The sequence below is a fragment of the Hemitrygon akajei genome, chromosome 2 (genome assembly GCF_048418815.1).
Source record: "Hemitrygon akajei chromosome 2, sHemAka1.3, whole genome shotgun sequence".
In the NCBI taxonomy this organism is placed as follows: Eukaryota; Metazoa; Chordata; class Chondrichthyes; order Myliobatiformes; family Dasyatidae; genus Hemitrygon; species Hemitrygon akajei.
In genome coordinates, this window is record NC_133125.1 from 152,476,424 (window position 1) to 152,501,596 (window position 25,173).

At 48.6% G+C, this 25,173-nt stretch overlaps 1 protein-coding gene and 1 long non-coding RNA gene across 3 annotated transcripts in view; one reads left to right on the top strand and one right to left on the bottom strand.

Annotated features, from left to right (window-relative positions):
- Nucleotides 1-2,953, bottom strand: part of LOC140716971 (complement C4-like) — a 128,260-nt gene extending 125,307 nt beyond the window's left edge. For both annotated transcript variants that reach the window (XM_073030173.1, XM_073030181.1), the window contains exon 1: nt 2,828-2,953. In XM_073030173.1, the coding sequence (XP_072886274.1) occupies nt 2,828-2,892 (65 nt within the window). In that variant the 5' untranslated portion in view covers nt 2,893-2,953. The remainder of the gene's footprint in view (nt 1-2,827) is intronic.
- LOC140716966 (uncharacterized) lies at nt 285-2,350 on the top strand. Its single transcript, XR_012096398.1, has 2 exons — nt 285-1,433; nt 1,590-2,350. It is a non-coding gene; the product is annotated as an uncharacterized lncRNA (long non-coding RNA).
- Nucleotides 2,954-25,173: the final 22,220 nt, after the last annotated feature.

The window sequence follows — 25,173 nt, forward strand, 5'->3', positions numbered from 1 at the left end:
TAAACAAACATGAAGACAAATATTCACACTCAAACACACATGCTCACAGATATTCACACTCAAATGCACATGATCACAAATATTCACTCTCACATTCTCACTGAAACATGCATGATTATGAATATTCACAATCAAATATGCATGCACACCCAAGTAAATGCATGCACAAACATTCACACTTGAACACACAGACACACGTGTTCGCATTCATGGCCGCACACACACACATACACACTTAAGCATGCTCAGATATACATATTCACACATTCGCACATACATATTGTTGGGGTTAATTCGAGACTGCCATTACAGGTCAGGAGTGGCTCACGTAACACACATAATGTTAGGAGGCCGGGATGCGAGGGAGGGGGGAGCGAAACTGGGGACCCCGCTACACCGATACTATTAGTGTCACGCGATTCAGTAAACAAAAGAAACAGGTAACTCGTGAGCATATGGCTGCGGGCCAATAAGATGGACACAAGTGCCCGATATTACCTAATATGTAGCGGGGTTGTGCTGGGGGGAAAAGGGGTATAAATAAGAGCAGATTGTAAGGGGAAAACAGAACGCCTTCTCCAGCGACTCCGTGGATTCGCTGTGCCAGTTACGAATTCTGCAATAAAGCCACGTTTTGTAATATTCCGGTGTTAGTTGTCTCTCTTCCTAAACGAACACAGGGCAGAATTTCAAGCCCAACATTTGGTGACCCCGACGTGGGGAGGGAGAGACAACACAGGCTGGCGGGTCCGACAGCAGACAACTTGCGGCCGCAAGCTCGACTAAGGTCAGGAAGTGCCTGTTATATCAAAGACTTCCACTAGATAGTTAAATCACTGAGTTAGATCTTGTCTGCTGACGGATCCTCACCAACCCCAAATTACCCTGGGAGAGATCATTCCCGGTGCAGAATCGTGACTGGTAAGTACTAACTCTTATCTGTTTTTAGGAAGATTCTCCGCCCGTGGAAAAGTCTTCTGAGTGAGGGTACCCGCCGCCCACGATGGGCATAAAAGTCTCAGGAGTGAGGAGAAAAGTGTTGCGGGCACCGTAGTACACGGGGATAATGACGGCGCCTACCTTAGACTGGTTGTTAAGAGGAGAAATCTCCCACGCGAAGGTCAGGTTTTGAAAGGCGACCGTCCCACATTTGATCCTCGCTGTGTACTAGGGAGCCATGGAGCACTTCAATTTCGAGTTACCAAAACTCAGACATTGGTGTGTTGAGTAACAGTATATGAGAGTTTTTAGAAATATGGTAAAATTGATAACTGTGCGAGTTCAATAATCTAACAGTGAGCAGCCGCAGGGGTCGGACACCATCAAGGTAGGAGTGGAAGTGTTCCTCCGAGGCCCAGGGAAGCTCACCTGGAACGGAAAACGGTGGCATGGTCCATATCCTGTCGCCGAGGTCTCCAACAGGGCATTAAAAGGTAAGAAGGGAGGGGGACAATAACTGGCATCATTTTCTACTGGCTAAATAAGATCTCTGGCAAGTGGGGAGCGTTTCTGGGACAGTCGGCTCTAGGACTGTCTATTTAAATTGCTATCTTTATCACGTGTGGTTGTTGTTGCATACCCTGTATTAGGACCCTAGTCATCCGGACTATAGATCGAGCCTTGACTGGAAAGAATGGACCTCCACCGGCGTACCAGGCACCCTTGTTCCCGGTGGAACGGGAGGACACGGCCCTCCCGGAAAGCGGACGCGCTATGGGAGGACACGGACTGAAATGGACCATGGCAAGGGGGGGATTGTGAATCTGTTCTTGAATAAGTTTTCTATAAATGTTGCATGCTACTTGTAAAAATTGCGGATGTTTAGGGAACCCCTACCCATATTTTGTGACCCTAGGTCGGACAAATCAGGATAAGCAAATAGGGAGGACACGCCAAAGAGTGCCGGGGGACGCTCACCTCTCTGCCTGATCCCGGCAGCCGCGGAAAAGATTGTAAGGGATGTGGCCTCTGGGAGGCCAAGGGAGGGAGTGTTGGGGTTAATTCGAGACTGCCATTACAGGTCAGGAGTGGCTCACGTAACACACATAATGTTAGGAGGCCGGGATGCGAGGGAGGGGGGAGCGAAACTGGGGACCCCGCTACACCGATACTATTAGTGTCACGCGATTCAGTAAACAAAAGAAACAGGTAACTCGTGAGCATATGGCTGCGGGCCAATAAGATGGACACAAGTGCCCGATATTACCTAATATGTAGCGGGGTTGTGCTGGGGGGAAAAGGGGTATAAATAAGAGCAGATTGTAAGGGGAAAACAGAACGCCTTCTCCAGCGACTCCGTGGATTCGCTGTGCCAGTTACGAATTCTGCAATAAAGCCACGTTTTGTAATATTCCGGTGTTAGTTGTCTCTCTTCCTAAACGAACACAGGGCAGAATTTCAAGCCCAACAATATCCAGGAACATTCATGTTCACATATATTCACACTCAAACACAACACATTCAGACTCAAATGCACATATTTGCACATTCTCATGCATATTTACACTCAGACACAATGACACTGAAAGAGAACATAAATGTTAACATCATTCACACTCATAAATATTCATACAGACACATTCTCACACATCCAGACTCAGCTACGCACATTCATACTCACATGCAAATTCACACTGAAGCATACTCTCACACACAAACACAGTTAGTCACAGACATTCACACTCATGCACTCATACCCACACTCAAATGCATACACTCACCCTCAAACACACTGTTATTACTCAGCAAGTTATCCACTGGGACTAATAGTAAAGCCAGCCTTACAACATATGGTGCATCGGAGGAAGGTGGAAGGCAATTGACTTACGATGTGCTTTGCTCTGTGCCTTGGATGACCATGCAGAGCGAAACCAGGACGGCCCACCACCTCATGGTTATAGCTAGCACCCACTGTCTGGACAGCGGCACCAGGGAGAGGAGGTAATCACAGCAAGCCAACAGCTCTCCTGGACTATCTCCCACTGCCTTTTATAGCTGGTCACTCAGCCATATTGATTTATGGCTACTAATTGACAGAGGATGTTTCAGCAAAGTTCAAAGATCAAAATACATCTATCAAACTATGTCTATACTACCATATACACTATTACATTAACTTTCTTACATGATAGAGAGAAAAAAAGTGAATTGCAGTAAGTATACCATATGTTACATAGCTAACAAATAAGTAGTGCAAAAAGTAAAAAGTAGTGAGGTAGTGTTCATAAAATCCATGTCCATTCAGAAATCGTATGGCAGAGGGGGAAGAGCTGATCCTGAATCGCTGAGGGTGTGCTTTTATGATTTTGTACCTCCTTCCTGCCGGTAACAATGAGAAGAGGGAATGTCCTGGGTGATAAGGGTTCCTACTGATGGACGTCATCTTTTTGAGGCACCACTCTTTGAAGATGTCCTAGATACTATGAGGCTGGTGCTCATGATGGAGCTGACTAAATTTACAACTCTCTGCAGCTGACTTTAATCCTGAGCATTAGCCAACCCACCCACCTCCATACCAAATGGTGATGCAGCCGGTTAGAATGCTCTCCGTGGTACATCCGTAGAGATTTACAAGTGCTTTTGGTAACATACCAAATCTTCTCAAACTTCTAATGAAGTGTAGCCACTGTGGTGCCATCTTTGTGGCTGCATCAATACGTTGGATCCAGGTTAGATCCTCAGAGATATTGAAACCCAGGAACTTAAAATTGCTCATTCTTTCCACTTCTGATCCCTCTGTGAGAACTGGTGTGTGTCCCTTTGTCTTACCCATTCTGAAGTCCACAATGGGTTCTTCGGCCTTATTGACGTTGAATGTAAGGTTATTGTTGCAACACCACTCAGCGAGCTGAAAGGCCTTGCTCCTGTACGCCCTCTCGCCACCATCTGAAATTCTGCCAACAATAGTTGTGGCATCAGCAAGTTCATAGATGGCATTTGAGCTTTGTCTAGCTTAGTGTCATGGGTGTAGAGAGAGCAGAGCAGTGGGCTGAGCTGACATCCCTGAGGTGCAGCAGTGCTAACTGCCAGTGAGGTGGAGATGTTGTTTCCGAATTACACAGGTTGTGATCTTCTGTTTAGGAAGTCGAGGATCCAGTTGCAGAGGGATGTACAGAGGCCCATAGGGAGATACAGTGAAGCTTTTTGATTAGAACTATAGGAACGATGGTGTTAAATGCTGACCTGTAGTCAATAAACAGTATCCTGACATAGGTACTTGCATTGTCCAGGTGATCCAAGGCTGTGTGAGATCCCATCGGCCATTGACATATTGAGGTGATGGGCAAATTGCAGGGGTTCAGGTCCTTGCTGAGCCAGGAGTTCATTCTAGCCATAACCAGCCTCTCAATGCACTTCATCACTGTAGATATAGTGGCATGACATCTGAGGCACCTTCAAAAAAGGCGACTCGTTCAAGCAGCTCCAATGGTTGTAGGGTGATAAATGTTCCCGAAGCTGGTTGCGAGGGACCTATGCTTCTGTACCTCCTCCCGAAGGGAAATAGTGAGCAGAGGCCATGATTTCAATGTGGTGTTCAATGCTTTCTTCTTTCCCCAGCTTCTCTCTGTCTTCTGTCTCTCTGAGTCTGCAGCCTGAACCTGGAGGGAAAAATCAGAGACTTGGGTCTTATACCTCATTCTGAAGCAAAGGGATATGGATAGTCATGGTTTCATCACCATACAAGGAGATGTCATCAGTTTGATAGAACATAGTGAACAGTGCACTGTTATGGTCTCCTCATATGGTCACGAAAGGTTTGCAAATAGATTGTAGGATTGGCGAGCAACTGAACCTGGTCATCAACCACCCGAACTACACGTCTTCCAACTTGTGAGCAGCAACAATTCAAAATAAAAGTGACACAATTCCTTCTGCCTACAATTAAACTCTTCTGCCTGTACAAGATCCATGTCCCTCTATTTTCTGCATACTAATGCGTCTATCTAACAGCGTATTACCTGCTTGCTCATCACTCACTCTAAACACTCCCTCCCACTACCAACAATGCAGAGCGCACAGTAGTGACTTGCACAGGCTATTCTGGCAGACAGTCCTGAACCCGAAACCTCTACCAACAAGATGACAAGGGCAGCAGACAATGTCACCTCCTGCAGGTTCCAGCACCTCCCCAACACAGTCCTAAGAGGAAGCTGTGCATATTCCTTTCATTGATGATGGACTCAATCCAGTAAGACCCTCTCCCGAAACATTGGGAAAGAACTGTCACGGCATGAACGTCAGTGGTTTAAGAAGGCTGCTCTCTATGTATGTCAAGGCCAGTGAGAGATTGGCCAGCAAATAAATAAATGGGACATTCCCCATAGCAATTATACAGGACTAAGGAGAATGTGCAGAAACAAGCACCCGAGCTATCCCTGAACCAGGAAGAAGCTCCTGCCAAGAGAGACAGACGAGACTTGTTTCCTTAGAGATAGAAATACACAGCATGAAACTAAGTCATATGGAAAACTTGCCCACCATTCAAAAAACTGACCCACCAGACACCAGGTCACTGGGAAAACTAACCCACCAGCCTACGGGTCATTCAAAAAACTGACCCACCAGACACCAGGTCACTGGGAAAACTGACCCACCAGCCTCCGGGTCATTCAAAAAACTGACCCACCAGCCTCCGGGACATTTGGAAAACTGACCCACCAGACACCAGGTCACTGGAAAAACTGACCCACCAGCCTCCGGGTCATTCAAAAAACTGACCCACCAGACACCAGGTCACTGGGAAAACTGACCCACCAGCCTCCGGGTCATTTAAAAAACTGACCCACCAGACACCAGGTCACTGGGAAAACTTGCCCACCAGCCTCCGGGTCATTCAAAAAACTGACCCACCAGACACCAGGTCACTGGGAAAACTGACCCACCAGCCTCCGGGTCATTCAAAAAACTGACCCACCAGCCTCCGGGACATTTGGAAAACTGACCCACCAGCTTCCGGGACATTTGGAAAACTGACCCATCAGCTTCTGGGACATTTGGAAAACTGACCCATCAGCCTCCGGGACATTTGGAAAACTGACCCACCAGCTTCTGGGACATTTGGAAAACTGACCCACCAGCCTCCAGGACATTTGGAAAACTGACCCATCAGCTTCTGGGACATTTGGAAAACTGACCCACCAGCCTCTGGGACATTTGGAAAACTGACCCACCAGCCTCTGGGACATTTGGAAAACTGACCCACCAGCTTCTGGGACATTTGGAAAACTGACCCACCAGCCTCCAGGACATTTGGAAAACTGACCCATCAGCTTCTGGGACATTTGGAAAACTGACCCACCAGCCTCTGGGACATTTGGAAAACTGACCCACCAGCCTCCAGGACATTTGGAAAACTGACCCATCAGCTTCTGGGACATTTGGAAAACTGACCCACCAGCCTCCGGGACATTTGGAAAACTGACCCACCAGCTTCTGGGACATTTGGAAAACTGACCCACCAGCCTCCAGGACATTTGGAAAACTGACCCATCAGCTTCTGGGACATTTGGAAAACTGACCCACCAGCCTCCGGGACATTTGGAAAACTGACCCACCAGCTTCTGGGACATTTGGAAAACTGACCCACCAGCCTCCGGGACATTTGGAAAACTGACCCACCAGCTTCTGGGACATTTGGAAAACTGACCCACCAGCCTCCAGGACATTTGGAAAACTGACCCATCAGCTTCTGGGACATTTGGAAAACTGACCCACCAGCTTCTGGGACATTTGGAAAACTGACCCACCAGCTTCTGGGACATTTAGAAAACTGACCCACCAGCCTCCGGGACATTTGGAAAACTGACCCACCAGCCTCCGGGACATTTGGAAAACTGACCCACCAGCTTCTGGGACATTTAGAAAACTGACCCACCAGCCTCCGGGACATTTGGAAAACTGACCCACCAGCTTCTGGGACATTTGGAAAACTGACCCACCAGCCTCCGGGACATTTGGAAAACTGACCCACCAGCCTCCGGGACATTTGGAAAACTGCCCACCAGCTGCCAGGCCCCCATTTTTTTACACTGACCGTACCCTCATGCATTTTATTCTCCACATGTTCCCATCAAGTCCCCACAGATTCTACCCCACCTATACATATGTGCGACAATTTGCAATTAACCACTCAACCTGCACATCCTTAAGAAGTGTCCCAAAACTGGAGTATTCAATGGACACTTATGGGATCATAGGAAGAACGTACAGCCTCTATATATATATATATATATATACATATACACACACACACACACACACACACACACACACACACACACACACACACACACACACACACACACACACACACACACACACACACACACACACACACACACACACACACACACCCCTGCGGTGGGGATTGATCCCTGGTCTCTGGGCTGGGGCCGAGACCTTACAGTACAGAAAGGGGACATCTAATTCAGGTCATTGACTTAACAAGGTGGTTTGATCAAATGTAATCCCCACCCAGCCACCACCCCGCGGCGGGAGAGTTTGGACATGCAGAAAGTGTGAGATAGTCTTTCCTAAAGCCAACTCAGCCCTGACCTTCCAAAGCCGCCACCTCTACCAGGAAGAAGCACAAGGCATAGGAAACCACCATGAGGAAGTTGCCCACCAAACCACATGCCACCCTGATTCGGAAACATATCGCTGATCCTTTACCATCGCTGAGTCTAAATCCCGGAACTCCTTGCCTGACAATTGTACATGAACCCACTCCTCAGGCACTGCTGTGGTTCAATAAGACAGCTCAGCTCCACCTCAAGACTGACTCGGGAAGGGCAATTAAAGGCTAGCTCAGCCTGTGAAGCCGACCTCCAGTGTGAAGGATCAAACGTTAAGATTTTAAATGAAGCTCATTCACCGGAGAGTGCTGAGAAAGGGAACATCGATACATCTAGGAGAGGGGTCGTGTGGAGGAGCAGGAGTACCTTGTGGTTGTCCATGATGTTATGGATACCTTCATGGATCAGTTGGGCTGATTGCCTGGTCTCTCTGTTATACAAAGAAAAGGTGAGACCACGAGGCACAGTGTGCTGTTTAAGCCATGTTAGATCTGCCCCCTCCATATTCCTCAGCTAAATGCACAACCCTCAACAAAAGCATGGAGACTGGAATCAGGAGCAACACCCTCTGGAGGAAGTCATACCAAATGCCGAGGGAAATGGACAGTCGATATTTCTGGTCATGACTCATCCAGTCCAGATGGAAGAGACTGGATCCGAAATGTTGACTGTCCGTTTCATTCTGGAGGCTGCCTGACCCGGTAGGTGTCTTCAGATTGTTGTGAATTCTGCAGACAGGCCTGCCCTACTGTTGTACTCGAACAGGCTGTGCAATCCCCTCGATTAGATCAGAGGGCCAATTTCGGTCAGATCTTAGCTGGCTGAAAAATGCTCAAGGATGTAGTCCCCCCATACAGCAGTGATAACTGGCAGACAGCTAACGGAGTCATACAGCACAGGAACAGCCCTTCAGCCCACTGAGTCTGTGCCGACCATCAAGCACTGTTTACACTAACAAGAGAACCAAGCAACACACACAGAATGCTGGAGGAACTCAGCAGGCCAGGCAGTAGCTATGGAAAGGAGTACAGTTGACGTTTCGGCCCGAGGACTCCTGACGAAGAGTCTCAGCCCGTAACATCGACTGTTTCTCTTTTCGGTAGATGCTGCCTGGCTAGCATTCTGTGTGCGTTGCTATTTACACTAATCCCATTTTGTTCTCCGTGTTCCCTTCAGCTCCTCCCAGATTCCACAACTCACCCACACACTACAGGAATTTGTAGCAGCCAATTGACTCACGTCTTTGAGATACGGTCTGCACGTCTTTGAGATATGCGAGGAAACCAGAGCACTGAGGGAAAACCCACACCGTCACCGAGGGAACCGGCAAACTCCACACCGGCAGCACCAGAGGTCAGGATCGAACCCAGGCTTTGGAGCTGTGTGGCAGATCCCAGACTTACACAGCCAGTATATCTGATCAAAAAGAAAAGCGACACTTCGACGAAAATGAGACACTTTTACCGTGGGGAAAGGGATTTGTTCATTGGAAGTGGTGCAGATGAGATTGTGTGTCAGTGACACAATTATGGAGGGGTGGCAGAGTAGTGCCAGTTAGAGTGACACTATTACAGTGCCAGCGAGGGTGGGTTCAGTTCCTGCCGCTGACCATGAAGAGGTTGCACATTCTCCCCATTTCCTCCGGGAACTCCGGTTTCCTCCCACATTCCGAAAGACATTCCTGTTATTAGGTTAATGAGTCACATGGGTGTAATTAGGCAGGGCGGGCTCGTTGAGCCAGAAAGACCCATTGCCATGCTAAGTGAATAAATAATATATTAAATATGAATAATCAAATGCCTGCAAAGCCCACATCTCATGAATGAATAATTAAAAGCAGGAATTTTAGATGAAACCCTTTCACCAGAGAGTGGGGGCCTAATACTCCCAGGAGTCTGCTAATGAGTCTGAGCTTTGACTGGGCTGGAAGGGAGGGAGTCAGTGGTGGTTTAGACAAGGTCACTCTGCATCGCCGGAGAGGGCGTGAATGGCTGGCAGCTCGTGGAATGGCGGCACTGACGCAAGATCAACTCTCGCTTCCCAGTGCTCTCAAACTGGGAGCCTTCCCAGGACATTGCAACAGGCCCAAACTCACGCCAAATAAACTTTGCCTGATACCACAGTAAGCAGTTTGCTAACTATTAACATCACTTAACCTTGAACTTGTGAAAGGTAGGGTTCAACACATTCCAGTTTTTATTTTAAATAAAATTTGCATGTCAAGCATTTGCGGGAATCTGCTGTCTGGAAATTGATCCAAAACCAATCATGTGTTTCCCCCTTGTCTACGTGTCCATCAGCATCTCTCACCTCCAAAGAGTATTACTACGGGTGGGTGGGTGGGGGAGGTCGCGACATGGAAATGATGCTGTTTGTCTTGTGTTTGTGTTCTTTCCCTCTCTCTTTAAATTTTACTCTATGCAATGTACTGTCCGATATTGTAAATGGTTTTGCAGATTTTTTAATTTTGTACATTTTTTATTTTGAATAAAGCCTAATTTTGAAACATAAAAGGAAGTTACACTCAGTGGTCACTTTATTAAGTACACCTGTACACCTGCTCATTAATGCAAATGTTTAATCAGCAGCTCAATGCAGAGAAGCATGCAGACATGGTCAACGAGGTTCAGTTATTGTTCAAACCAAACGTCAGAACGGGGATGGTATGAGATCTGAGTGACTTTGACCTCGGAATGATTGTTGATGCCAAGCAGGCTGGTTTGTGTATCTCAGAAAAGGCTGATCTCCTAGGACTTTCATGCACAACATCTCTAGAATTTACAGAGAATTGTACAAAAAGAGAACACATCCAGAGAGCAGCCCACCAGCCTCCGTGTCCAACATATAATTCTCTGTAACTTCTGCCAATCAACTTCCCAGCTCTTAGCTTCACCCCTCCCCCTCCTGTCTTCTCCTATCATTTCAGATCTCCCCCTCCTCCTCCCACTTTCAAATCTCTTACTATCTCATTTTTCCGTTAGTCCTGACGAAGGGTCTCGGCCCGAAAAGTCGGCTGTACTTCTCCCTATAGATGCTGCCTGGCCTGCTGTGTTCCACCAGCATTTTGTGTGTGTTGCTTGAATCTGCAGATTTCCTCATGTTTGCATCCAGAGAGAGGCAGTTCTATTTCTTGCTAATGACAAGTCGGAGGAGAATGGCCAGACTGGTTCAAGCTGACCAGAAGGTGACGGTAACACAAGTAACCATGAAGTACAACAGAAGAGCATCTCTGAACACTCCTACAGCAGCAGAACACCATGAACATACCTCCTGTACCTAATACAGTGGACACATACATCTCATGAAACAGGAGGACTTCATCCTATTAAGTCTGATGCACCATCAATAACTCTCTGAGACGTTAGGCGAGATATCGGCTTTTATTGACTTTTTATTAAGAAAGAACAAGCAGCAATTGACCACCATGCTACATCCTGGAGACTGAGGGCAGGGCTCAGGCCCCAATCACCTTTATACCAGGGTCAGTGGGAGGAGCCACGGGAGCAGTCAGCGGGGGGGTGCTTGTCCAGACAGGTATATGTAGTTCACCACATTCACCCCCCCTTTGTTTTAAAAGAGAGTCCCCATGGGGCGAAGTTTCTTACAAGTATATTTACAGGTTAAGTCTATCAGGTGGTTGAATCTGTCGCTGCGATCTACGTAGCACCGGCTGTGATTGCACAGGTACCGGTGGTGATTGCACCGGAGACGGTGGTTGTGCTGGTTCCGGCCTAACTGGAGGTGTCAGCCCACTAGGCGTCAGTGATCCCTCATGCGTGTGCGAGGCGCCTGGTATATGCGTGTGCGAGGCGCCCGGTATAGGAGTATCGTGAGGAGTCTGTGTAGGGCTCGGTGTGCGCAGTGTCACCTCGGGTACAAGGTTCATAGTTACCATGGAGTGTTCGGGGTAGTGGTCTGCTGCTCCTGCGGGCGCCAGGTCGCAGACGGAGACCGTGTCCTCCCGCCCATCAGGTAAGACCACATAGGCATACTGGGGGTTCGCATGTAGAAGGTGAACCCTCTCGACCAGCAGGGAGTATTTATTGCTCTTCACATGTTTCCGGAGCAGCACTGGCCCCGGGGATGTCAGCCAAGCTGGTAGGGTGGTCCCAGTGACAGACTTCCTAGGAAAAGAGAATAGGCGCTCGTGAGGGGTGGCATTGGTGGACGTACATAACAAGGTGCGGATAGAGTGGAGTGCATCGGGGAGGACCTCCTGCCATCGAGAGACCGGCAACCCTTTCCACTTAAGGGCTAAAAGTGTGGCCTTCCACACTGTGGCATTCTCCCTCTCCACCTGTCCATTTCCACGGGGATTATAGCTCGTGGTCCTACTAGTAGCAATACCCCTAGCCAGCAGGTACTGGCGCAGCTCGTCACTCATAAAGGAGGACCCTCTATCACAGTGGATATAGCAGGGATATCCGAACAGAGTGAAGAGCTGGCGCAGGGCTTTTATGACGGATGTGGTGTCGGGGCAGGGGATGGCAAAGGGGAACTGCGAGTACTCGTCGATAATGTTGAGAAAGTAGACATTGCGGTCGGTGGAGGGAAGGGGGCCCTTAAAGTCAACACTCAGTCGCTCAAAGGGGCGGGTGGCCTTGATAAGTTGCGCCTTTTCAGGATGGTAGAAGTGCGCAGACTTGGCAGTCCCTGGTCATCATCCTGATGTCCTCAAGGGAGTACGGCAGGTTCCGGGCTTTCACAAAATGGTAAAATCGGGTGACCCCCGGATGGCAAAGATCTGCATGGAGGGCGTATAGCTGGTCGAGCTGCGCTCTGGCACACGCTCCCTGGGATAGAGCATCAGGGGGCTCATTGAGACTTCCAGGCCGGTACAGGATGTCATAGTTGTAGGTGGAAAGTTCTATTCTCCACCGCAAAATTTTATCATTTTTGATTTTGCCCCGCTGTTGGTTGCTGAATATGAACGCAACTGAGTGCTGGTCGGTCAGCAAGGTGAACCTTTTGCCGGCGAGATAGTACCTCCAGTGCCTAATAGCTTCCACTATGGCCTGGGCTTCTTTCTCCACCGGGGAGTGCCGAATTTCAGGGCCTTGAAGGGTACGAGAGAAGAATGCTACTGGCCTGCCTGCCTGATTGAGGGTAGCAGCCAGCGCGAAATCAGAGGCGTCACTCTCTACTTGGAAGGGAATGGTCTCGTCCACCGCATGCATCGTTGCTTTGGCGATGTCCCCTTTAATGCAGCTGAAGGCCGCACAGGCCTCGGCAGAGAGGGAAAATGTGGTAGACTTGACCAGGGGGCAGGCCTTGTCTGCGTAACGGGGGACCCATTGGGCGTAATAGGAAAAGAAGCCCAGGCACCGTCTGAGGGCTTTGAGGGTGGTGGGAAGAGGGAGTTCTAACAGGGGGCGCATACGGTCGGGATCAGGGCCAATGACCCCGTTCTCCACGACATACCCAAGGATAGCGAGTCGGGTTGTTCCGAACACACATTTGTCCCTGTTATAAGTAAGGTTCAGGGCTTTGGCCACTTGGAAAAATCGTTGGAGGTTGGCGTTGTGATCCAACCAGTCGTGACCACAGATGGTGATGTTATCCAGATAGGGAAATGTGGCCTTCAGTTGGCACTGGTTCACCACCCGGTCCATTTCCCTCTGGAAGACAGAGACACCATTTGTGACACCGAAGGGGACGCGCAGGAAGTGATAGAGCCTGCCGCCCGCCTCGAAGACGGTGTAGGGGCGGTCCTCTGGGTGGATGGGGAGCTGGTGATAAGCGGATTTCAGATCTATTGTCGAGTACACCTTGTACTGAGCTATCTGATTGACCATATCCGCGATGTGGGATAGGGGGTACGCGTCAAGCTGTGTGAACCTATTGATGGTCTGGCTATAGTCCACGACCATCCTATTTTTCTGCCCGGTCCGAACAACAACCACCTGGGCCCTCCAAGGACTTGTGCTTGGCTCAATGATCCCCTCCCTGAGCAGCCGCTGCACCTCCGACTGAATGAAGGCCCTGTCCCCCGCGCTGTACCTCCTGCTTTTAGTTGCCACAGGTTTACAGTCGGGGGTCAGGTTGGTGAACAGCGGTGGGGGAGGGATCTTGAGGGTGGAGAGGCTGCAAGTGCAGCTGTCGGCATGGTGCTGGGTGGGATGTGCGGGTCGGTGTGTGTGTGTGTGTGGTCAGTAGCAGGGTATATGACGAAGTCCCACAAAACTGAGGATTCCGGACAGTGAGTGGTGGGAGGGGCCCGTCATATGCCATAGTCACACTTTCGAGGTGGCTCTGGAAGTCCAGCCCCAATAGCACAGGGGCACACAGTTGAGGCATGACCAGTAGCGCAAAGTTCCGATATTCTGTGCCCTGCACCACCAATGTCGCTACACAACCCACCCGGATGTCTGTGGAATGCGACCCAGAAGCCATGGTGACCCTCTGGCCTACCGGCCGTGTCACAAGTCCGCAGCGTTGCACTGTGTCCGGGTGAATAAAACTCTCAGTGCTGCCCGTGTCAAACAGGCAGCTAGTCCTGTGCCCCTCCACCAGGATGTCCATCATTGACCTTGCAAGCTGGTGTGGGGCGCTTTGGTCGAGGGTTACGGAGGCCAGAATTGAACTGCCGTCTTGGTGGCTGGTAAGCACCGGTGGGTCGGGGGTGGGGCGAGTTGGCGCTGACAAAGATGGCCGCCCCCATCCGGGCAGGCAAGATGGCGGTGACCAAGATGGTGGCCCCCATGCCTCACACGCAGCGCTGCCCGACCCCGCTCGTGGTTCAGACTTACAGACCTTGGCGAAATGGCCCTTCTTCCCGCAGCTGGAGCAGGTAGCTTCTTGGGCCGGGCAGCATTTTCGTGGGTGCTTTTCGAGTCCGCAGAAGTAACACTGCGTGGACTTGCGACTGGCAGCAGCTGTGGTCTGGTTCGGGGAGTTCGTGGACTCGCGGCTGGACAGCGTCAGCGTTGTGCAGAGCAGCTTCCAGCGTGTCGGCCGTCTCGATTGCCGAGCGTAAGGTAAGATCGGCATTTTCCAGCAGCCGCTGGCGCACGTACACTGACCTGATCCCCGTAACGAAGGCGTCTCTTACTAGCAGCTCCGCATGTTGTTCCGCCGTCAGACCTTTGCAGTCGCAAGTTCGCACGAGTGTCTGTAGGGCTCGGAGAAATGCAGCGCTCGTCTCATCGGTTGCTGCCGCTGCGTCGCTAAGCGATGTCTTGCGTAGACGGTGTTCACCGGCCGCAGGTACTGTCTTTTGAGGGCATCCAGTGCCCCTTCGTAGGTCGGCAGGTCCCTGATAAGTAAGTAAACTTTCGGGGTGACCCTCGAGAGGAGAATTCTGTGCATAACAGCGGGTTCAGTTGCACTAACCTCCTCCAAGTATGATTGGAAGCATGCAAGCCAGAGTTCAAAGGCAAGAGCTGCTTCGGAGTCTTGAGGATCAAGGTCTAATTTTTCCGGATGTAAAATACTTTCCATGTTTTAAAACTTCCAGTCAATAAAATTGAGGCACCATCAATAACTCTCTGAGATGTGAGGCGAGATATTGGCTTTTATTGACTGGAAGCAAGAACAAGCAGCAATTGACCACCATGCTACATCCTGGAGACTGAGGGCAGGGCTCAGGCCTCAATCGCCTTTATACCGGGGTCAGTGGGAGGAGCCACAGGAGCAGTCAGCGGGGTCGTGTCCAGACAGGTATATGTAGTTCACCACAAAGTCCCTGCTGGCTCTTGAGCTATTCTGTCATCCCTTTACCCCACGTCCTTCACTCTGAACCATTATCACCAACTTCTCAGCACCTCCCCAGGATTTTACCCCTCAGCCTCACACTCGGGGGAATTTGCAACAGGCCAATTACTCTTTCAAACGTAAGTCTTTGGGATGTGGAAGGAAAGCTACAGATTCACCGGGAGAATGTGGAGGGGAGGAGAGGGGAGCAGAACTGAGGGTGGGCATTGTGACTAGAGAGGAAAGGGACGGTGGTGAGCTCATTGCAGCATTAAGTCGGACACAGAATGGGACATGACCTTCCTAGTCACAGAAAGGCACTGATGAGCTGTTAAAACTCCAATAATCCAGCAACCTGCTGGTGTTGGACTGACAGATTTTCTCCACCATTGGCAGTCATTTGATTAATACCCAATGCAGTCCTGATGGCATGTCTCTATCAGAAATGTTGACAATGTAGCGATGTACTACATACAGAGCTAGAGACACGACACGCAAGTCGTTTCGAGATAATTCAAACTTCGCGGCGCTGGCACTTAATCCCTAGCGCCTGCCCTCTCCGGGTGGAAATGATGTCAGAGGTGCATTACCAAAGTCTCCTCCCGTGCGCTGGCTATTTGTGAGCCGGTTCGCCTGTACAGAAAGTGGGTCGCCACAACAATTCTCCACAGAAGTCCTCCACAGATGCTACTCAACCCACTGAGCTCCTCCAGCACCTTGTGTGTTTCTCCAGATTCCAGCATTTGAATCCAGTTATAGAACAGTTATGCACAGAAACAGACCATTCAGCCCATCTGAATCATGCCAACCAATAAGGTCATCCAAACGATTCTCATTTGTCCATGTTTGGCCCTCAACCTTGAATCTTTTCCTATCTATGTACTGTTCAACTATTTTAAGTTGTTATGTCTCCCTCAACCACTTCTTCTGGCAGTTCATTCCATCTACCCACCACCTTCTGTGTAAAAAAAATTGTCCCTCACGTTCCTGGTATATCTTTCCCTTATTATTCACCCAAACCTTGCTCTCGTTGCTATCTATGCCCCCTCATGAATTTAGACAAGTTGTCTAACCTGTTCCTATAACTCAGTCCATCGAGCTCTGCACTCTTTCTAGATCAGTAACATCATTCCTAAGGCCAGGTGACCAGAACTGTATTCAATAACCCATATGCAGCCTCACTGGGGAGTTCAGTCTAGTTTGTACAACTGCAACATAACATCCCAACTTCCAGACTCAATGCTTTGACCGATGAAGGCCAGCATGCAAAACCTTCACCAGCAAAGAGCAAACGGTATGAACAATAGTCACTAAGCAGAGACAATAAGCAACTGTCTGCAGCTGATCAGGGAGTGGACTATTCTAGTGTTCCTCAGTGGAATTTTGTTACAATCGATGGTGACTTGAACCTAGATTTGAACCTTCTCAGGGCACTTTCCACTGCACTGCCTCTGTATTCAGTCCCAGTGTTATCTCATGAGATTCATCACAATATATTGAGGAATAGTATGCATTTTCATTTCTGTTGTTTTAATTTTAAATGGTATCGCCATGATTCTGATACAAACGGTCTGATTTAGATTTTTGCTGACAGTATAAGAACAGGATTAACTGAGTGGGAAACTTGGTCTTGTTTCTTTGGCTGGCAGTGCCAGGGCCCTCACAGTCAGATCCTCTCTGTAGAGTCGAAATATCATGCCTAACGTACACTTCCCACTTTATGACTGTAGTGGAGAGGATATGGTTGCCCACCTCTTTTCAGACTGAAGATTTGCTAAGATGGTGTGGAGGACGATGCACTGTTCCCAATCTCATTTTGTCCACAGCATCTGCGACCTCTCTGAACTACAGGATGTTCAGTAAATCAGCAAAGGGCACCTTCTGGTCTGTCCAAAATGGACTGATCTCCCAGCACTGCAAGATCTCTGTGATGGACTGTTGTCGATTGGCACATTCCAAGTGGAAGGAAAATGTGCTGAGAGATGACATAAGTAAACATTGTTGGAACCGCTGTAAATGAAATTCATGTAAACTCAACGGTCCTGGCCAATACCTGAAGAGGAAGAATTATTATTGCCTGCCGTATGTTCAGGGAGAGGAGCTGGTTGGTCAGCACCCTATGGAGATCCCATCATTCAGACCTGAGAGAAACCTTATTAACATGGTGTAATGTCATTAATGACAGCCTTTGAGCAACAAGATACATACAGGAGATTCTGTAGATTCTGGAAATCAGGTGTAAAAGGCACTAAATCAGTCTGAGCAGAATCATTGCATTTACAACTGGATGTTATGAGAAATACCAGCAAAGTGATCGAAAGCTCCACTCCTTACAAAATCATGGCAGCATAAACCCTGGATTGTTTTAACTCATTCACAAGATCTGGGTGTCACGGTGAGGCCAGCATTTCTTAGCCATCCCTTGAGAAGGTGGGAGTGAGTCACGTTCTAGAACAGCCATGGCCATTTTGAAGACTGTGCTTCCACAGCTGGGGAGGGAGTTCCAGAGTGCAGAGCCAGTGGTGATGACACAGCACACTATTTCCAAACCTGGGTGGCAAGCAGCTAGCAGGAGAACCTGCAGGTGGCAGTGCACCCCACACTTCCTGCCCTTGTCCTTTGTGCTCACACCACAGGTCTGGCAGACACCGTCCAGGTTTCCTAACCGATGAACTGCAGTGTGTTTTGTGAAATGTTGACCAAGGCTCGGGGAATCAAGTTACAATATTGATAAACCTGGGTGGCAGGGTGGAGATACGAGGGGTGATAGTTAAGTTCATGGCCTAAGGTAGAAGGAGTCAATTTTGGAAAACCTAGCACATTTATTTTTCAACATAGTCCCCTCCTACATGTACACATTTAGTCCAGCGGTCGTTCTTTGTAGAAGTGGTCCACAGCAGGGGTGGTTGATAAGTTTGTGGCCTAAGATAGAAGGAGATGAGTTATTAACGTCAAACTTTATGCATTTTCACTCAAAGAGTCGAACTGCACGTGCATGTAACAAGAGTGTCTTGGACCTCCAGGTGGTCCACAGCAGGGGTGATTGATAGGTTCGTGGCCTGAGGTAGAAGGAGGTGAGTTATACAGCTCTTGTTGCATGCACGTGCAGTTCAACTCTGAGTGAAAATGCAGGAAGTTTGAAGTTAATAACTCATCTCCTTCTACCTGAGGACACAAACTTATCAATCACCCCTCATACATCTCTACCAATGGAGGTATATGGCACTCTGTCCCTCCACTAGCCTGCAGGTCACCCTTGGGCGAGGTGTAGCACCCACTTAGTTCCTGATCAGGGTCCCGTGAAGCAATGGGGAGTAGGTGGTTGATAGTCGTGTGGGCAGCTGGTGCATATCACAAATCCTGCTTATGTGACCATTGACACCAGGCAGACAATCTCTGAAGAGTATTGATAATGGCTGGGGTCACCCGTCTTGTCCAGAAGAAGGCAATGGCAAACCTCTTCTGTCGAAAAAATTGCCAAGAACAATCATGGTCATGAGACGATGATCACTGATGTCATACGACACGGCGCGCAATGACGATGATGATGATTGGTAAATGGGCAAGAGATGTTGACAACAGCTACTCAATACACTCTCGGTGTGTGAACTGTGGGATCTCACTGCTTTTCTCAGAGCCCCTTCTACTGGACCAGTTCCCACATATCATATGTACGACTGTCCTCATTGTACAATTCCCTGCACATTACATAGAACACAGCACAGTACAACACAGGAAAGGCCCTTTCGTCCACTGTGTTATGCAGAACTAGTTAATCAAATGACATTTAATTTCTTCTGCCTGCATGTGCTCCATATTCCTTCATTCCCTACATACTCGTGTGTCCATCTGACATCCTTTTAACCACCTGTTGTATCTTCCTCCACCACCACCCCAGGCTGCCACTCTCTGTGTAAAAATATTAGCCGGCATCTCTTTAAACTTACATCTCCCTCCACCTTCAGATCATGCCCTCTGGTATTAGACACTCAGACCTTGGAAGAAAGACACCGACTGCTTGCTCTACCTACGACTCTTTTTTTCAGGTCTAGCCTCAGTCTCCAACACTCCAAAAAATAAAACAACCCAAATCTGTCCACCCTGTCTTTATAGCATACATGCGTCATCAAGGCAGCATCCAGGTAAACTTCCATTTCTTCCGTTTCATATTCTGTGATTTTCACCCAGTGACTCATTTCCTAATCAGGATAACGTGTGACTCGATGGATGGCCATCATGTGGTGCCCTGAACACCTTCTGTCCTTATCCTTGTTGATAGAGGTTGCAGGTTTGTAGATCCTGGCACAGTAACCTGGGCAAGTAACTGCTGTGAACTTTGTTGATGGTGCAGTATGCAATGGTGCAGAGGGAACAAATGTTTAGGATGGGTTATGGAGTGCCAATCAAGACGGCTCTTTCGTCTAAGGTGGTGTCAAGCTATTTTACTTAGTCTGTGGTGACTTGTTGACTTTTTCCCAAGACAAGACTTCTTCACAGAGGGTGGTGAGATTGTAGAATGAGCTGCCAGCAGAAGTAAGTTGGATTTCAACATTTAAGAGGAATTTGAATAGGTACGTGGATGGGAAGGGTGATGAGGGTTATGGCGCAGTTGTGTGTCAATGTGACTAGCAGAATAATAGAGAGTCAAGTGCACCAAGTTCCTGGGAGTTCGCATCACAGGTGACTTCACCTGGTTCTTCAAAACCATCTTCCTGAAAAAGAAAGCACAGCAGTCCCTTCACTTCCTAAGGACCTTCTGTACCGGACGCAGCGATTCAGATCGACAGGTTTACTATACACCATCAAAATAGATCTATAGAGTCTCTTCAAAGCAGAGGTGGAGGAGTATGCCTCATGATTAACTCTACGTGGTGCTCAAATATATCAGTGCTGTCGCAATTCTGCTCACCAGACCTGGAATACTTTGCAGTAAAGTGCCGACCACTTTATCTACCATGGGAGTTCTCTGGGGTCATTTTGGTAGCAGTTTACATTCCACCTCAGGCCAATGTCAAACAGGCTTCAGATGAGCTGAGCAATGGGATCAACATGCATGAAACAGCGCACCCTAATGTTTTCACCATCGTTTTGGGAAATTTTTACTAGGCCAGTCTGAAAAAAATCACTAAGCAATTACCATCAACAGATCACTTGCAATACCAGAGGAAACAACACACTGGGCCATTGTACTCAGGGATTCATCTTAAAAATCTGGATGAGTATGCTGCAGTTGCTACTGATTTCATTAAAACCTGTGTGGATGAGTTTGAGCCTACAAAGACTTACTGTGCATTCCCAAACCAAAGGCTGTGGATGAACCAAGAGGTACGTCGTCTGCTGAAGACTAGGCCTGTGGCATTCAAGACTGGTGACCCAGGATTGTACCAGAAAAAAAGGTATGATTTGCAGAGGGCTATTTCAAGGGTGAAGAGACAATTTCAAATGAAATTGGAGGCAACATTGGATGTACGACAACTCTGGCAGGGTTTGCAAGACATTACTTCCTACAAAGCGAAACCCAATAGTATGAATGGCAGCGAGGCTTCACTACCAGATGAACTGAACACCTTTTATGCCCACTTTGAAAGGGAGAACATAACTACAGCTGTGAAGGTCCCTGCCGCACCCAATGACCCTATGATCTCTGTTTCCAAGGCCGACGTTAGGCTGTTTTTAAAGAGGGTGGAACATCGAAGGCAGAATGTCCCAATGGAGTACCTGGTAAGGCTCTGAAAACTTATGCCAACCAAATAGCAGGAGTATTCACGGACATTTTCAACCTCTCAGTGCTACAGGACGGAGTTCCCACTTGCTTCAAAATGGCAACAATTATACCAGTGCCTAAGACGAATACGTGGGCTGCCTTAACGACTATCACCTGGTAGCACTCACACCTACAGTGATCAAATGCTTTGAGAAGTTGGCCATGACTAGACTGAACTCCTGCCTCAGCAAGGACCTGGACCCATTGCAATTTGTCTATCACCTCAATAGGTCAACGGCAGATGCAATCTCAATGACTCTCCGCACAACCATAGATCACATGGACAACAGAAACACCTATGTCAGGATGCTGTTCATCAACTGTAGCCAAGCACTTAACACCATCATTCCCACAATCCTAATTGAGAAGTTACAGAACCTGGACCTCTGTACCTCCCTCTGCAATTGGATCCTTGACTTCCTAACCGGAAGACCACAATCTGTGTGGATTGGTGATAATATCTCCTCCTCGCTGACGATCAACACTGGTGTACCAAGGGGCTGGAGACCACCCAGACGGTATATGAGGTGTTGCTCCTCTAACCTGAGTTTGGCCTCATCATGGCAGTAGAGGAGGCCATGTATGGACATATCAGAATGGGAATGTGAAGCAGAGTTGAAGTGGGTGGCAACTGGGAGATCTTGTCTGTTGTGGTGGATGGAGTGGAGGTGCTCGATGAAGCGGTCCCCCAATCTGCGTCGGGTCTCGCCGATGCAGAGGAGGCCGGACTGGGAGCACCAGATGCAATAGATGGCACCAACAGACTCACAAGTGAAGTGTTGCCTCACCTGGAAGGACTGTTTGGGGCTCTGAATGGTGGTAAGAGAGGAGGTGTAGGGACAGGTGTAGCACTTACGCTTGCAGGGATAAGTACCAGGTGGGAGATCTGTGGAGAGGGACGTGTGGACCAGGCAGTCGCAGAGGGAACGATCCCTGCGAAAAGCAGAGAGGGGTAGAGAGGGAAAGATGTGCTTAGTGGTGGGATCCTGTTGAAGGTGGCGGAAATTGTGGAGGATAATCTGCTGGATCCGGAGGCAGATTAGGGTGGTAGGTGAGGACGAGGGGAACATGGACCCTGTTGTGATGGGAGGATGGGGTGAGGGCCAAAGTGCGGGAAATGGAGAAGATGTGAGTGAGGGCATCATTGATGACGGCAGAAGGGAAACCACGATTCTTAAAGAGAAAGGACATTTGAGATGTCCTGGAATGGAAAGCCTCATCCTGGGAGCAAATGCGGCAGAGACGGAGGAACTGGGAATAGGGAATAGAATTTTTACATTTGGCGGGGTGGGAAGAGGTATAGTCGAGCTAGTTATGAGAGTCCGTGAGTTTATAGAAAACGTCAGTGGACAGTCTGTCTCCAGAGATGGAGACCGAGAGATCGAGAAAGGGGAGAGGAGTCCGAGCTGGACAAAGTGAACTTGAGGGCTGAGTGAAAGTTAGAGGCAAAGTCGATGAAATTGACGAGCTCAGCATAGGTGCAGGAAGCAACACCAATGTAGTCGTCAATGCAGCGAAGGAAAATTTGGGGAGCAGTGCCAGTATAGATTTGAAGCATAGACTGTTCCACATAACCCACGAAGAGGCAGGCATAGCTGGGGCCCATGTGGGTGCCCATAGCTACACTCTTGGTCTGGAGAAAGTGGGAAGAGCCGAAAGAGAAGTTATTAAGTGTGAGTACCAGTTCTGCCAACCGGAGGAGTGTAGTGGTGTTGGGGAACTGGTGAGGTCTATTGTCAAGGAAGTAGCAGAGAGCTTTGAGGCCTTCTTGATGGGGAATTGAAGTGTATAAGGATTGGACATCCATAGTGAAAATGAAGCAGTCGGGACCGGGGAATTGGAAGTTATTGAAGAGGTGGAGGGCATGGGATGTATTCCGATGTAGGTGGGGAGGGATTGAACTATGGGTGACAAAATGAAGTCCAGGTAGGCAGATACAAGTTTGGTGGGGCAGGAGCAGGCCGAAACTATGGGCCTAGCAGGACAGTCAGGCTTGTGGATCTTGGGGAGGAGGTAAAACTGAGCAGTGCGGGGTGTGGGAATTATGAGTTTTTTGGCTGAGGATGGAAGGTCTCCAGAGTTGATAAGGGCAATGATGGTACGGGAGACAATGGTTTAATTTTTTTTGGTCGGGTCCTGTTCCGGGTTAAGTAAGAGGAGGTGTCAGAGAGCTGCCGTTTGGCCTCAGTGAGGTAGAGATCCGTCCAGCAGACTACTACGGCACCATCTTACGCTCCGTCCGCCACAACAGACAGGATCTCCCAGTTGCCACCCACTTCAACTCTGCTCCACATTCCCATTTGGATATGTCCATGCATGGCTTCCTCTACTGCCATGAAGAGGCCAAACTCAGGATGGAGGAGCAACACCTCATATACCGTCTGGGTGGTCTCCAGCCCCTTGGTATGAACATCGAATTCTCCAACTTCCGGTAATTCTCTCCTTCTCACTTCCCCCATCCCACTTTCACTCTGCCTCCTCTTCTAGCTTCCTATCACCTCTCTCATGATTCTGCCTTCTTCTACTACCCATAGTGCTTTCCCCTTAGATTCCTTCTTCACCTTTCCTGCCTATCCCCTCCCTGCTTCCCCTCCCCCACCCCTTGATCTTTCCTCTGATTGGTTTTTCACCTGGCACCTTCCACCCTCCCCCCACCTTCTTTATAGAGACCCTGTCCCCTCCTTCTTCAGTCTTGACGAAGGGTCTCGGCCCAAAATGTTGACTGCTCATTTCCACAGAGGCTGCCCGACCTGCTGAGTTCATCCAGCTTGTTTGTACGTGTTGATTTTACCACAGCATCTGCAGTGTACTTTGTGTTTACTCATTTGATGGGATACATAGTTATATTTAAATGACAATCAACTCAAATTAACTTGACATGATTTGAATAGTATTGCATGGACTAGACAGGTCAAGGGTCCTGCTTCTCTGCTGTAGTGCTCTATGTCTCTGACAAATAGACTTGTGTAATTCATTCTGCCATTGACAGGCCTTAAATATGAAGAATACCCATCGCTACTTTTGTGTCTCCAGTGGGTTACATATGGGCTGGCATTGTCCTTCCTCTCTTTCCCCTTGGCTAGAACAGCTCACAGCTTGATAGAAACATAGAAACATAGAAAACCTACAGCGCAATACAGGCCATTCAGCCCACAAGGTTGTGCTGAACATCTCCCTACCTTAGAAATTACTAGGCTTACCTACAGCCCTCTATTTTACTAAGCTCCACGTACTACCTATCTAAAAGTTTCTTAAAAGACCCTATTGTATCCGCCTCCGCCACCGTTGCCGGTAGCCCATTCCACGCACTCAACATTCTCTGAGTAAAAAAACTTACCCCTGATGTTTCCTCTGTACCTGCTCCCCAGCACCTTAAACCTGTGTCCTCTTGTGGCAACCATTTCAGCTCCGGGAAAAATCATCTGACTATCCACACGATCAATGCCTCTCATCATCTTATACACAACTATCAAGTCACCTCTCATCCTCTGTCGCTCCAAGGAGCAAAGGCCAAGTTCACTCAACCTATTCTCATCAGGCATGCTCCCCATTCCAGGCAACATTCCTTGTAAATCTCCTCTGCACCCTTTCTATTGCTTCCACATCCTTCCAGAACTGAGCACAGTACTCGAAGTGGGGTCTGACTAGGGTCCAATAAAGCTGCAACATTACCTCTCAGGTCCTAAATTCAATTCCACAATTGATGAAAGCCAATACACCATACAACTTCTTAACCATAGAGTCAACCTGCGCAGCTGCTTTGAGCGTCCTATGGACACGGACCCCAAGATCCCTCTGATTCTCCACACTGCCAAGTGTCTTAGAATTGATACTATATTCTGCCATCATATTTGACCTACCAAAATGAACCACTTCACACTTATCTGGGTTGAACTCCATCTGCCACTTCTCAGCCCAGTTTTGCATCCTATCAATGTTCCGCTGTAACCTCTGACAGCCCTCCACACTATCCACAACACCTCCGATCTTTGTGTCATCAGCAATCTTACTAACCCATCCCTCCACTTCCTCATCCAGGTCATTTATAAAAACCACGAAGAGTAAGGATCCCAGAACAGATCCCTGAGGGACTCCACTGGTGACCGACCTCCATACAGAATATGACCTGTCCACAGGCACTCT